This window comes from Plasmodium brasilianum, chromosome 2, assembly GCF_023973825.1.
Source record: "Plasmodium brasilianum strain Bolivian I chromosome 2, whole genome shotgun sequence".
Classification (NCBI taxonomy): domain Eukaryota; phylum Apicomplexa; class Aconoidasida; order Haemosporida; family Plasmodiidae; genus Plasmodium; species Plasmodium brasilianum.
This window is the reverse complement of record NC_090115.1, coordinates 1,017,898-1,032,193: the sequence shown is the minus strand read 5'-3', so window position 1 is coordinate 1,032,193 and position 14,296 is coordinate 1,017,898. Positions and strand designations below refer to the sequence as shown.

Below are 14,296 nucleotides of genomic sequence, written 5' to 3'. Positions count from 1 at the left end.
TTTATCCTTTAACTAATTTCGAAGAATTAAAATTACATTAATATAACTTAACCATTTACTATCATTAATCTCAACTCTAAACCATAAAACATAAACCTAAAATATTGATAAGATAATTTCAATAATATTAGAAAATTTTTCTTTTAAATATTGTAAAATTATTTTTATTTCGTCTTATGAAACAATTTAAATTATTAATTAAAATGTAGTATTATTTTCTTAAAATAAAATAAAACTATGAAATATAAATGACCACATGAATCATTATTATTTACTTTCCCACTTTTTCATTTTTCCAAAACATAACTTAATAAATATTTGACCACATAAAATTATGTAGCATAATAATTATATGTACACTTAAAATGCTTCATATATATGCGTATAGAATTAGTTATCATTAACCGCTTTACTTACAAACAAATATCATTACTAATTAAAACTAAAACAAATAATAGAACGCATAAAAATATTTAAAAATAAAAAATATAATGCCAGATTACTAAAAAAAAATATTAATGTATTCACATATATAGTACATTTTATTTTATTATTATATAAACAGATATAAATACCTACAAAATTTTTTTATAACATTAATTTAGTTTATTCCCAAAATCCTTGAACTTTAGAATTCAAATATCCTTGCCATTCACTTTCCATATCTTTTCTTATTTTATGACATGCATATTTTACTTCTTTTACAAAGTTCAAATATTCTGTACGTGAATATGATCCATGTTGAAGCATACGCATTAATTTTTCATATAATTTTTTTTCCAAATATAGTAATTCTTTTGTCATACCATCATAGGCTTTCATCCATTGTCTAACCTTATAATAACTTGGAATACCGTAAGATACTGATAAAATTTCCCAAAATACCATTACGCCTTCCTCCATGATAAAATATTTTTTTCTCTCATGAAAAATCACCCAATTAAATACATCCATCATTTCCTTCATGCTTACCTTGGATCCTAATTTTTCAATGAGTCCTTTTATATGATCAGCAGATGCTTGTTCCATAACTTTTGCTTCCCTACGGCGTTTGTCAAATTCTTCTTTATTTTTTTTCTTTTTATCATTTATGCTCATTTTTTCAGAGGTTTCACGCGTACTATGCCTATCGGTATCTTCTTTTTCGGAATGCCTTCTATTATAATGCTTGCTACTTCTGTTGGATTGTTCATAAGAAGAATATTCGTTGTTATTTCTATATGTTTCCCCCTCTGTTTCACCATCACTTGGAATTTGATTTTTATATCCATTCCACATATCACCAGGATACACATCATCTTGAGTATTATGTGTACCTCTCGTATTTTCTGAATATCCTCCACAATAATTTCTATAAGACTGCCACAGCATATCTTCATTTATGTCTTGATTTTGATTGCTATATGTTGATCCGCTATTTCCATTAGGATATCCATATTGACCACTGTACGCAGCATCAGTACCTCCATAATTATTATCCTGTTTATTATTATACATGAATGTGCTCCTATTTCCAGAGGGATTTTCATACTGGTTATTGTATGTATTCTCTCCATTTCCATAACCATTTTCATAACCATTATTGTATGTTCCTAATCCATTAATTCCGTAATAATGATCATATTGGTTATGATAATTATCATATCCATTACCATAATTATTTTCATTTGAATTATTATATGTGCCTCTACTACCACCAGAAAAATTATCCATCTGATTACTTCTTGTAACTTGGTTACCGGAAATGTTTACATTTTGGTTATTAACTGTTGTAGGATTAGTTCCTGAAAGACCTTCATTTTGCTGATTATATGAGGTAAAATCATTTCCAATATTTTGTACATTTTGTACATTTTGTACATTTTGTACATTTTGCACATTTTGCACATTTTGTTCACTATTTGTATTAGGTGCAGTATCATAATTATTTTCAACTTGATTACTAGTTGCACAATTTCCAGGTTCTGGCATATGTCCAAATGCAAGATTATTATTCATAGATGAACTATTACTATACATTTGTTCATTTTGGTTATGTTGTGCTACCATTCCGTTCTGTGGATAAAATCCCCCCTGAATATTATATCCGTTATGCACTTCTCCATAATAATATCCATGTTGACCATCAGAACACCTATTACCATCAACAGAATCGTTTCCCCCAGCATTATTCAAAACCCACCCATTACCACCTTCTTCGTTTTGTATTAGGTTAGTTAGATTATTCGTATTACTTACTTCACCGTACACTAATTCTTTATTCGTATTATCATATGGACTATAACCATCCGGACTATAACCATCATTTCTATACATACTATTGGGTCTCTGTGAACTTGAACAATTCGCTTCTCCTAATTTCCTTGTGCATAAAGTATTCCAATGTATTTCTGAAATTACATTATCTTCATGTGCATGTTCGTTCTGTAAAAATAGTTAAAATTCATATTTTATATAAAATTTTTGCTACTCCAAACTTAAAATTTAATTTTCAAAAAACAAAAAAAATAAAATTAGGTGAAAAAAGAATTCATGCGTACTACTACACCTTTATATTTAATCTTACTTGTAATAATAGAAATAATAATATAAGAAAAAGAGTATTTGTGAAACATGAAAGTGTGTATATTCTTCCATAGCTTTTATTAAATTTCTCTTCTGACCCTTCTATGGAATTTGCTAAATAAGTGTTACCTTTCTTCTTTTTACTTGTAGCACAGGATTTTCTTAATAAAACAGAAGTTTGGGTGTTGCAAAGTTCCATATTTAAAAAATTAATATATTTTTTAAAGAAAAAAATTAAAAATAAAGATAAATAAAGAATTGTTCTATATTTTTATGCTAATGTAATATAAATACGTACTTATATTGAATATGTACGAATCAAATTAGAATTATATATGTTATTACACTTATTCAGCTGTTATTAAAAATATATTTTATATATGTTTCGAGTATAATAAAAAAAAAAAAAATATTAAAATAAAAACAGTTAGTTGCTATATAAAAACATATATTTAATTAAATTGCAAAAATTCGGATAAAATTCTATAATAATAATAAAAAAAAAAAAATTAAAAAAAAAACAGTTCCTACATAAAAACATATATTTAATTAAATTACAAAAATTCCGATAAAATTCTTATTTATAATAATAATAAAAAAAAAAACTAATTATGAAAAAATATGAATTAATTATTATTAATTTTTATTATATTAGCCTAATAACACAAGTGGAAGCTTCCTATATTCATAAGATTGGTTTTTATAACAAAAAAATAAATAATAACATAATAATAAAAAGTTGTATTTAATAATTATATAAATGGCTATCCTTCAAAATATACATGTCCCATATAATTTTATTTTAAAAAATGACTTTTAAATTCAATTTTTATGTAATGGTTCTATAAAATAATTAAAAAAGTAAATAATAATAAAAAAACGTAGTGTGTTAATTATAATTATAAGCGAATTTAGTATAGAAAATTGATATAAATAATATTAAAAATTAATGTAATAAAACTATTTCGTAATAATGAATTCTATGCAAATAAACACAAAACTATACCCTAAAAATTTTACAGCTAAAAGAATTTCTCAATTACTGTTTAAAAGTGTTAAAAGCATGTTAAGAATTAACTTCTTATGAGAAGCATTATTGATCTTTAATTTTTAATCTTATTTTATTTCTATTCTTTATTCATTTTACAATAATAGTCTAATCCTATTAAATTTAATTACTCTAAATAAACAAAAGTGCTTAAAAACATACTTGAAAGGTTTTATATATAATAACCATAGTGTAATTCTGATTATAAGTATTTTACTCTTTAAAAAAAGAGGTTTCGCTTAAATGTGCGACGAATTATAAATGTGTTATATTAATAAATTATACATTACTGTTAACCAAAAATGTAGAAAAAAACAAAAAAAAAAGTATTTATCTTTTTATAAGATTTTAATTAAAAAATTTATTAGCAATATAATTTAAATATTATTGTTCCAAATATTTTATTTATTTTCATTATTTTTAATTTCAATTTATTTATAATTACACATAAATAGTAACTATTATTTTTACATAAATAAATTTTTTTAAAAAAATTAGAAACTATTTTTATAAATAAATGGAAGCATTAAAAAAATAATTATAAAAGCAAATGTATATACATTATTATAAACCAGAAGTAAAATAAAAAAATATATATTATTTAGTTTCTTTATGTGAAAAATATAAATTTAAACACTCTTAATATAGATTTAAATAAAGCTGTTATAATTGTATGAAACTGAAGAAAAAAGGAAAAAACCACAATTTTTTTTTCTTTTTTTTTAAATATAAAATATAGATTTTTTTTGTTATGATACTAACATTAATGATGTATAAAATTCTTTTTAGAATATAGTAAATATTCAACAATTATAAAACAAATATAGTACATAAAAACTCTGCTTAGAAATTTAAGAATGAAAAAATAATACATGTAAGAAATTAGAAGATCATTAGAAACTAGAAACTTAAAAGGAATATTCAATTGATGGACTAAGGGATCATATAAGAAATTACATAATTATATAACAATGAAATTAGAAAAGTTTGAAAAAAAAATTAATGAAAAATATGTGTGGGACTTTTTATATTGAAATATTGAGAATAAATGTGTTTTATTCATTTTTCGATTATATTATTTGAATATATCATATATAAATTAAAAATATAATTTAAAAATATGTGCTTATGTTACCAAAGAGTTAAAAAACAAATTTATTTACAACAAAATAAAAAAACATAAAAAAGAAAAATAAATCATTACAGAAAAATCTGAATTGATGGAATCAGCATGTATATAATGTTCCATATATTCAACTATTGGAAACTTCATTTTATCATACAGTTATATATTGTATAAATTTCTTTTTAATTTTTCTTGTATATTATTTATAAAACATTTAAATCTTTTGTGCGTTGATTATAAATTTAACTTATGAGATTTATTAAAAACATATTATATATATCATTTGCCATATCCTATTACACACCTCAACAACATATAAAAAATAAATTTACTTTATAGTATTTGTGTGTTCATAGGTGTTTATTGCAGTAATACAAATTGTAAAACTATTGATATAAATCTTTTAATTTCTAATATATGAAAATTCTACCTAGCAAAAACTAGAAGTGTTGAACGTTTTAACTTTTAACTAATTATTCACTTTTACTTTTTTGTTCTTTCTTTTTGTTTTTATTCATTTAATTATGATCGACGTTTAAAAGTTTTTTCCTAGTGACAAACAGAATATTTTTTAATGATATTTATATTCTGGTAAACTAACGTTGAATAAGTTGTACAGTAAAAATATTTAATTTAATGTTTCTTATTCATTCATTTATATATATGTAAAGTTAAAGTTATATAATAATGTACGAAATTGTTTCTGATTAATAGCTTATCTTTTTTATAAAATGAACCATATAAATTGTTAATTATTATATATATGTATATAACCTATACTTTTATTTTATACATAAATTTTTACTTGAACTTTTTAATACTGTTTGTTAATTTTATTAAATCACATTATCATAGTTATGTTAATAATACCTAATAAAGACATAATGCATATATATACATATTTTTTCTGTGTCAATTTTTATTACCTATTTCCATTTAGATATAGGAAAGTTTTTTTTCCTACTCAACCTATTATAGAAATATTTATATTACATCACTTTTTTCTGTTTACCTTTTTTTTATTTTAATTTGTGAAGCAAGTAATTACTGATAAATCTTATTTCTTATGTACCAATATATGCTCTCATTTATTTTACACTAAACAGAAATGAAAATATTTTTCCTTATTTTGCCTATGCTAAACATTCACAATTATGGTGTTCACATTAATGTAACTAGTTGTTGAATAAATTTTTTATATAAATAATAATATTAAATAAATATATTATCGTTTATTATTTTTTTATATAAAAGGATTAACAAAAACATAAAAGAACATTAATGATATATATTATTATTTATGTTTACATTGCATACGTAATTAATATCACCTTATGGAATAAACAACGTCTGCTTATCAAAATATATTTAGCGAAAAGTAAATGAAACATTTTTTATTTTTCCATATATATACATTTTAATTAATATAAATGAACACTTTTTCAGTAAATTTTTTTTTTTTTTACCTTTTTTCAGTAATCTGTCTCCTTTTGTTTTGTAAAACAGTAGTTAAGAATTCTATTATGAAGTCACTTTTTTCTATACTCCTACAATGTTAACATATAAGATGGTTTTTTTTACATCACTTTTTATTAATCATAATACTTATTATTTATTTTATTCTCATTGAACGTTTTCACTGGTAATTAATATATATTACACAAAATTATAGGACATCAAATACAATTCAAAAATAAATATTCCAGATGATAAATCCATTATATTATACTTCATATAATTACGTTAAAGACAATAATAATTATAATTATTATGTACAGCCATCACTAAATTGTTTACATTATAAAATTTTAAAAATGTATAATTAAAAGAAATTTCCATTCCACTTTTTACAGAATAATTTAATTTGTGTTCCTTCATTTTATATTATTTTCCTTATATTTACATATGTCCAATTATATACGTAATAATAAATAATCATTAAATGATACAAAACACTATCATTTATATATTCCCCTCATTTGAAAATTTACAAAAAAACATGTTTTAAAAACAAAATAGTTATTCATCACCCCTCTTAATACGTAAATTAACATATGCTCAATAACAATTAATATAATAACATAGAATATGCAAAAACCCTCTCCCTTTCTAAAAAATTTAATATTCAATGATAGAATAATGTAAGAAGCCAAAAAAAAAAATTATAAATGACTTTTAAAAAAAAATCCTTTAAAGCAATAGTAATATATCAGACAAAAATGGTGCTGATTTTTTTACTATTTGAATATTATGCTCTGCTTACTTTTTTTTATACAATGTCTTTTCTAGATATCCAAAACATGCTTCTAATAATTGATTTAAAAAAAAATAATAAACAAAATAAGTAGAAATATTGGACTACACGAAATACGTAATTTACATAAAGAAAACTATAACAATTTTATAATGTACTCTGAATCACATATATTTATTCATGAAGTATTATTATAGATATAATTAATTTAGAAAAGAAGAACGACAAAAAAAAAGACATGTATTTTAAATAAATAATTTACTTAATTTATATCAATTTTCATAAATAATTATTACATTCTTTTTAGTTTCTTTTTAACATATTTTTGAACTTCTGATATGGTACATTCATTTAAGCGTTATTTTCTTATTTTACGTTTGTTATTTAAATAACAAAAAGGATTAATAAAAAAATGAACAACATAACGATTTTAACCATATTATAGTAAAAAAAATCAATTATAAAAATATATATATTATTTTTAATTTGTATATATATAAGGTTATGTTATAATGTCTATGCTTGTAAAACATTGAAATTTTAAAAGTATGTTTATTTTTATAAATTAACATAAGTAAATAAATAATCTATTACATTTTATTAAAATTCTAAATCATATATATACACATATATATTGCGCATTATGCTACATTTCAAGGAAAATATATTTCATGTATATATACTTATCTTTCGTAAGATTAAATCTTTGAAGTATAATTAAAATATATATAATTAAACATAGCAAAAACTGTTAAAAATAATAATTAGAAATAATCCGAATAACCGCATAAAAAAATTTGAATTTAAAAAAATTTTTTTAAATTAAAAACCTTAATTATAAATTCCAAAATAATTCAACACTTGCCTTATGCATTCAAGTTACCTGTTTTTTATTTATCCCATAACTCTTTAATTTTTAAAAACAAAAACAATATAAATTAAATTAATATGAAAATACATTATATTTGTACGTACATATTATTAGTTTTAATAATATTTTTTCTTTTTTGTTCGCTAAGAAAATGTATTAGTAATAAAAAGATATTCAAAATATTTTGAACATGCTTAAATATTTTATTAATACATTTGCACATTCTTTATTAATAAAAGTCACTTTTTTTTTTTTTTTTTTTGGTGCTTTTTAAAAATATAAATTATTATTATTATTAATATTTTTTTTTCAATTTATATAATTTGTATTAAATTTTATTCTAACAATTATTTTCTCTTTAAACATATATTTTTATAATAGTTAATTTCTTTATTAAATTTAAGTGTATTATTTTAAGTCTATTTTCTATAAATCCTATTTTATTTTAGTGTATAGTAATATCATAATTGAATATAATTAGTTGTATTGTCTTTTTCATCTTATGAAATGCTTTATTACTCTATTTTTTGATACATATAAAATATAAATAACGAATTTCTTAAAAATACACTTGTTAAGAAATATTATTAACATATAAAATGATCTGTGCTTTAACATGAATGATTGAATTGATATATAGATGATATACCTCCTCGTCTATAAATTATTTTATATACACAGGAAAATTGACATAATAATTTAAATATTTTAATTTAAAAATGAAAAATCAGTTCATCAATGGGAAGACAGATTTAATATTTTTATATCCAAACAAGCTTATCTAAAAAAAATGTTTCAAGAAGAATAAAAAAAAAGTTAGTAAATAAATGTTTCTTTACATATATTTTATTTGTGGTTGTTTACATCAAAAATGATTCTTTTCAAATTGCTAATTATTTTAAAAAAATATGTTACTTATATTAATGAAAATATTTCAAAATAATATTTTACAATGTAATGTTATATTTTTTTAGAAATGTTATGAAGAATTTTCAGCTTGTTACATTATAATTAAAAAGATTTATGTAACTATATATTGGTGCTACTAATGTAAAAAAAGAAAAAAATATATATTATTCCGAAAATAAAACTACGAAATATTTAATTATTATTTTTTTTTGAATTAATAAAATAAAATATATGTATATAAATTACTAATGCCATTTTTTAGAAATACTCCTAAATGAACTTACGTATTTTTTTGTTCCACCTAATTAACATGTTTATTTTTACAGTATATCTTAAACGTGTTGCTAATACAGACTCTGTATATTTTCCTTTACAATAATTGATATAAGTTTTTTAAAATATCCTTTTTTTTCTGAAGAATAGTATAAATCTCCTTAATAATAAGAGCTTATGAAGTAGATTATTCTAAATTTAATTTTTCTTTTAATCATTTTAACTTAAAGGATTTATTATTATATACATTTTTTAGATAACTTAATAGAGACTTCACTTTTCTTTAAGAAAGTTAGCTCTTTTTTGATATTATTCACAATTTTTCAGATAACGCTTTTGTTTAGAAATTTTCTAAAATCTTGTACGAAATTTAAAAAATATTTCAAAGAATAAAGTCAAACATTTTAGTGATATAGATAAAATGAATTACGTCAGTATATGTTGTTTTTACTTAATAAAATAGCTTAATTATAAATTATTATCTAGTCGATTTAGTGTAGTTCTTATTAATACTTTTTTCATTTGGTGGGTGTGAAAAATAAAATTTTTCATGATGAGAAATATCCAAGCAATTTTTATAAGTCTAGGAGAAACAAAATAGAAGAGATGAACAAATTATATTTTTTGCTTTTTTTTACTTACATCTTTAGATGTATGCATAATACATGTGATAATAAATGCACTCTTGCACAATGTGATTACGCTTTTGAGGCCACAGATCTATAGGAAAAAATTTTAAGTTGTTATAATTAACCTAATTTCCGAGTAATTTGTAATGAATTTGATGAATACATTAAAATGTATATTAAAAAGGATATAGTATCTTTATTGTAAGAAAACGGTTTGAGCAACAAAATAACTTCATTATCTCAAAAATGAATGGATATTAAATTACTCTTCAACTTGATTAAAAAATATTTAACTAAGAAAGTATATTTTCATTTTTCATTAAAATAATTACTTATAGCTCTTTTAGTATTTTATTACTAATTTATCAGAATAATAACACTTCTTTAAAAAAGCATGTTTATGTATTTGTATGTATTACTTTTCCTTTTTGTTTTTTTAGAATTGACTTTTAAAAAATGAAAAGTTAAATGCATTTTATAATTTATTAAATTATATTGATAATATTTAATGCTAATGATTTCTTTACTGGTAAGAGTTTTATAATAAGAAATATTTCAGACTTCATACACATTCGTGAACTTTGTGATAACATTAATTATGTAATAAATATTTAGGTAATTCACACAAACTTTTGGAATAACGTTCTGTCAAGAATAACTATTATGATTATTCTGGCTACTGAATATATGGATACATAAAGTAAAATAACTCTCATAAAAACAATTATTCACTATGTACTTGGTACATAGTATTTGATTAATAATGAAAGGTTCATTTCTAATGGAATATATCCACTTAAGAATATTAATCGTGGTGAAGAGTTATTTAAAAATAGGAAATATATTTCAAATTTAAAGAATATTATGGTATCATTAAGAACAAGTGAATAAAGTTAGATACTTCGAGTAATTTAGAATACTCGGATTACATAATGAACATATTTTTGTTGTACTGTACATAAACTGTCTAGATACATATAAAAAATCATACATGTATAATACTTAAGTAAAAGCTTTTAAAACAGAATTCAGTAATGATTTATTTTTCTTAAAAATATAGTTTCCGATAATGAAATAAAATTATTTTTCAACCATGAGACTAAAACAAGAATATAATCATTATCAAGTATGCTTTGGACATTTCTGAAGGATTTTTACAAAGAGCTTAAAAATACATAATTGATTAATTCATATGAAAATCATAAAAAAATGTTTAAAATTGGTTATTTTCATGTTACATTAAAATCATTTTTATAAACTCTTAATATATATTACGAATTATTAAACACAATGAAAAATTATTTCTTGAAAAAGTGAAACTAATAATGTATATAATTCATTTTTTTTCCTTTCAATTTTCTGAGTTTAACCTTAAACATATTACAGAGAAATGGGATACATTATAAATTGAACGGAAAGGCGAATATATGTAAATACTGTACTTATATTGAAATGATTAAATTTGAAAAGCATTACGTTTGTTTTAATAAACTTTGTGAAATTTTAAGCAACAGTTTATCAGAAATAAAGAATTATCATTGTAATAATAAGCATAATAATTGATGTGCTTAAATGTATTTCTACATATATGAGGATATATAGAAAATAGTTAATTCCAAATAGAAAAATATTTACAAAATTGATGTTTACACTGAATTTCTTCATATATATTATAATTCTATTTAGAAATTAGGTATTAATAAATGTTCCTATAACTTTATATCCAACATTTGTTCAATTGTATGGAAAAAAATGAAAGATTCCCATGGTTATTTTAAAACATATGATAACACTAACAAAAAATTGCTACTTATGAAAAGAAATCCTATTTTACAATAACTTCGTTATATAAATAGTCTAAATGAAAAGTTTATAAAGACATACTATGTTTATTATTATAATATAAATAAATTTTGCTAGGAAAACTGTCAAGTTATTTTATGTACGGTTAAAACTACAATTCAATTAATCTTTATTTAATAGTAAATTGTACTGAACCTCAATCTTCATAAAGAATAAATTTAAAAATTAGATAGACCTATAACCTTTTATCGTCATTCTAAAATAATAACTGAAAAATCCACAAAACACCGAAAATATTTTAATTTTTGTAAAATGAATCAATTTCATACTGTAGAAATTCCGTGCAATAACTCCCTATGCAATTCTTTTTATGTTATCATAATTACACCTTTTATGAGTCTAGGAATATTTTCAATTCTTTTTATTTTTTATATATATACTGTTTTTCACTGCACTATTTGTTTCAAGCTTTCATAAGTAAAAAAAAAAAAAAAGGGATTTATTTTTTATGACAAGGGTAACACCTGAACTACTAGCAAATTATTCAGAATATAAACATACAAATAAATTTTCTCAGAACGATGTAGAAAATTTTTTGTCATAATATCACATAAAATGTCCTTTGAATTGGAGGAATTGAATTTAAAACGGTTTAAATTTAGTTTTATTCAAAGTTTTATTTTATTTCCAAAATAAAATAAAAATTCAATTTATAATTATATTTGAAAATTTTTATTCCTATATGAATAATCGTTTTTTTATGTTTTAAATTAAACTTTTTATTTTAACATTTCAATTTTTTCTTCAATTAATAAGATTAATTCCTCTTTTTTTAGCACAAGACTTTTTTTTTTTTTTTAACAATATATATTGACTAAAAGATGAACCAAAGTTGTGTTATATATAATGCATATTAATCAATTTTATTTTGTTATTTATTTATTTATTTTTTATGTAATATATCCTAAACCAAAAATTGTATCGGAAAAATATTTTTAATTATTCTTTTAATGAAATTCACCAGAAATAAAAATGGCATCTTCTCATCCTTAACAGACACTTACAGAATAAACATTGTAATAATAGTTAATAATTTGTAAATTATGAAGCCATTTTTGTAAATGTGTTCAACGCATCATTTATTAAAAACTTCCTTTAAACAAAATATGTTGTTGTTTTATTAGACAATGCAAAACTAATCTAGAAACATAGTAATTATTTTTTAGTAATGTTTAAATAATATTTAATTATTACGAAAATATATCATATATTTAATAATGAATGATCTTAAATTTTTTTTTATTTTTATTATGAATTACAACTAATAAATTCTACAATTTTAAAGAATAACAGCTTTATATAATTAAGAAAAAGTTCATGAAGATTAATTAGGTTTAATCATATAAATACACTATTAAATAAACATTAAATAAATTCTTGAATTTTAAGGAACGCCTTATTAATATGCTTAGTTTTGTTCGTAATTGTATTATATGTGAATAATCATTTTTTACCCCTAAATATTTAGAACGTATGGGGTTAAAATAAAAAATGCATTTAATTATTACGTTAACTAATATTTAATAAAAAACATAAATAATAATTGTACTTGACAACTTATAAATAATGCATAAAAAGCACATTGGAATATTATGGAATAAATAATGAGTTTTTTAGAATTAATTTATAATGAGATTTAATTGAAATTATAAACTCAAAATGAAAACATTGGACACCAGATAATAATTCATTTTAAACATTAACATGTAAACATTGTATTATTACACGCATATGTATTAGAATATAATAATAATTTAATAAAATACAAATAGATAAAGATTTGTGTATATAAATACATATATATATATTATTATAATAAAACAGTCGAAAGAATATAAAATATATTATATATTACTAACATATGAATAAATAAATCTTACGGGGGAGAGTACTAAGATGTTTATATCATTGGTGTAATGTGAAAATTATGAAAAGATTTCTATGTCGCGTTGATAATTTTGTGTTTGAATATTTATTTAGAAGACCTATATTGCTATTGTAAATACATGAAAGTTCATAAAAATTTATAGATTCCATTGCATTTATATATGTAAGGAAATCATGTACTTATAAGTATAATATATTATTTTTTAATATATATTATACAACTAAATTGGTTATTTATTTCATTTTAAGTTATTTATAATGACATATGAAGTTAGATATCTTTAATTAATTCACATGAAAAAAAAAAAAAAAATTAATTTATTACAGTTAATATAATTTGTTTTGTATTTAAGAAGTATAAAAAATGAATAAAATGTTACGTTGAACATACTTTTTTACTGCAAAGGGCATAATCTTCAGCAACTTCTAATAAAAAAACTGGACCAAATTTATTTTACAAATTCATTTTAACAACAAAGTGAAAATTATAAGAATAACTCTTCTGAAATATTTAAACGTCTACAGTTTTTTTTATTTTATTAGTTCCTAACTTGTTACGCCTCTTTTTATAAGTACAATAAAATGCAATTTAAGTACTTATATAAATTTATTTTTTTTTAATTATTTTAATAAAACTTTTATTACGCAAAATGCATTTATAAATATATATTCAATTAATCTTATATCATATATATGTAAATAGTAATGTAATTTCTGTATTACTGTTATACAATAGATATGAGGTGAGAAAAATAGGTCAGGGATAAAGAGAAAGATATCATTCTTAATTTAAAGGAAGAATAAATACACATGTCTTTAAAAAGAAGGAAAAACAGAAACAAATTTTAGAATATTAAAATCAAATAGATAC

General features: G+C 20.6%; 1 protein-coding gene across 1 annotated transcript; it reads right to left on the bottom strand.

Moving 5' to 3' along the window:
* Positions 1 to 606: 606 nt before the first annotated feature.
* MKS88_000792 (uncharacterized protein) lies at positions 607 to 2,764 on the bottom strand (the record flags this gene model as incomplete). Its single annotated transcript, XM_067219235.1, has 2 exons — positions 607 to 2,424; positions 2,567 to 2,764. The coding sequence occupies 2 exons, from the start codon at positions 2,762 to 2,764 to the stop codon at positions 607 to 609; spliced, it is 2,016 nt and encodes a 671-aa protein (XP_067075573.1).
* Positions 2,765 to 14,296: the final 11,532 nt, after the last annotated feature.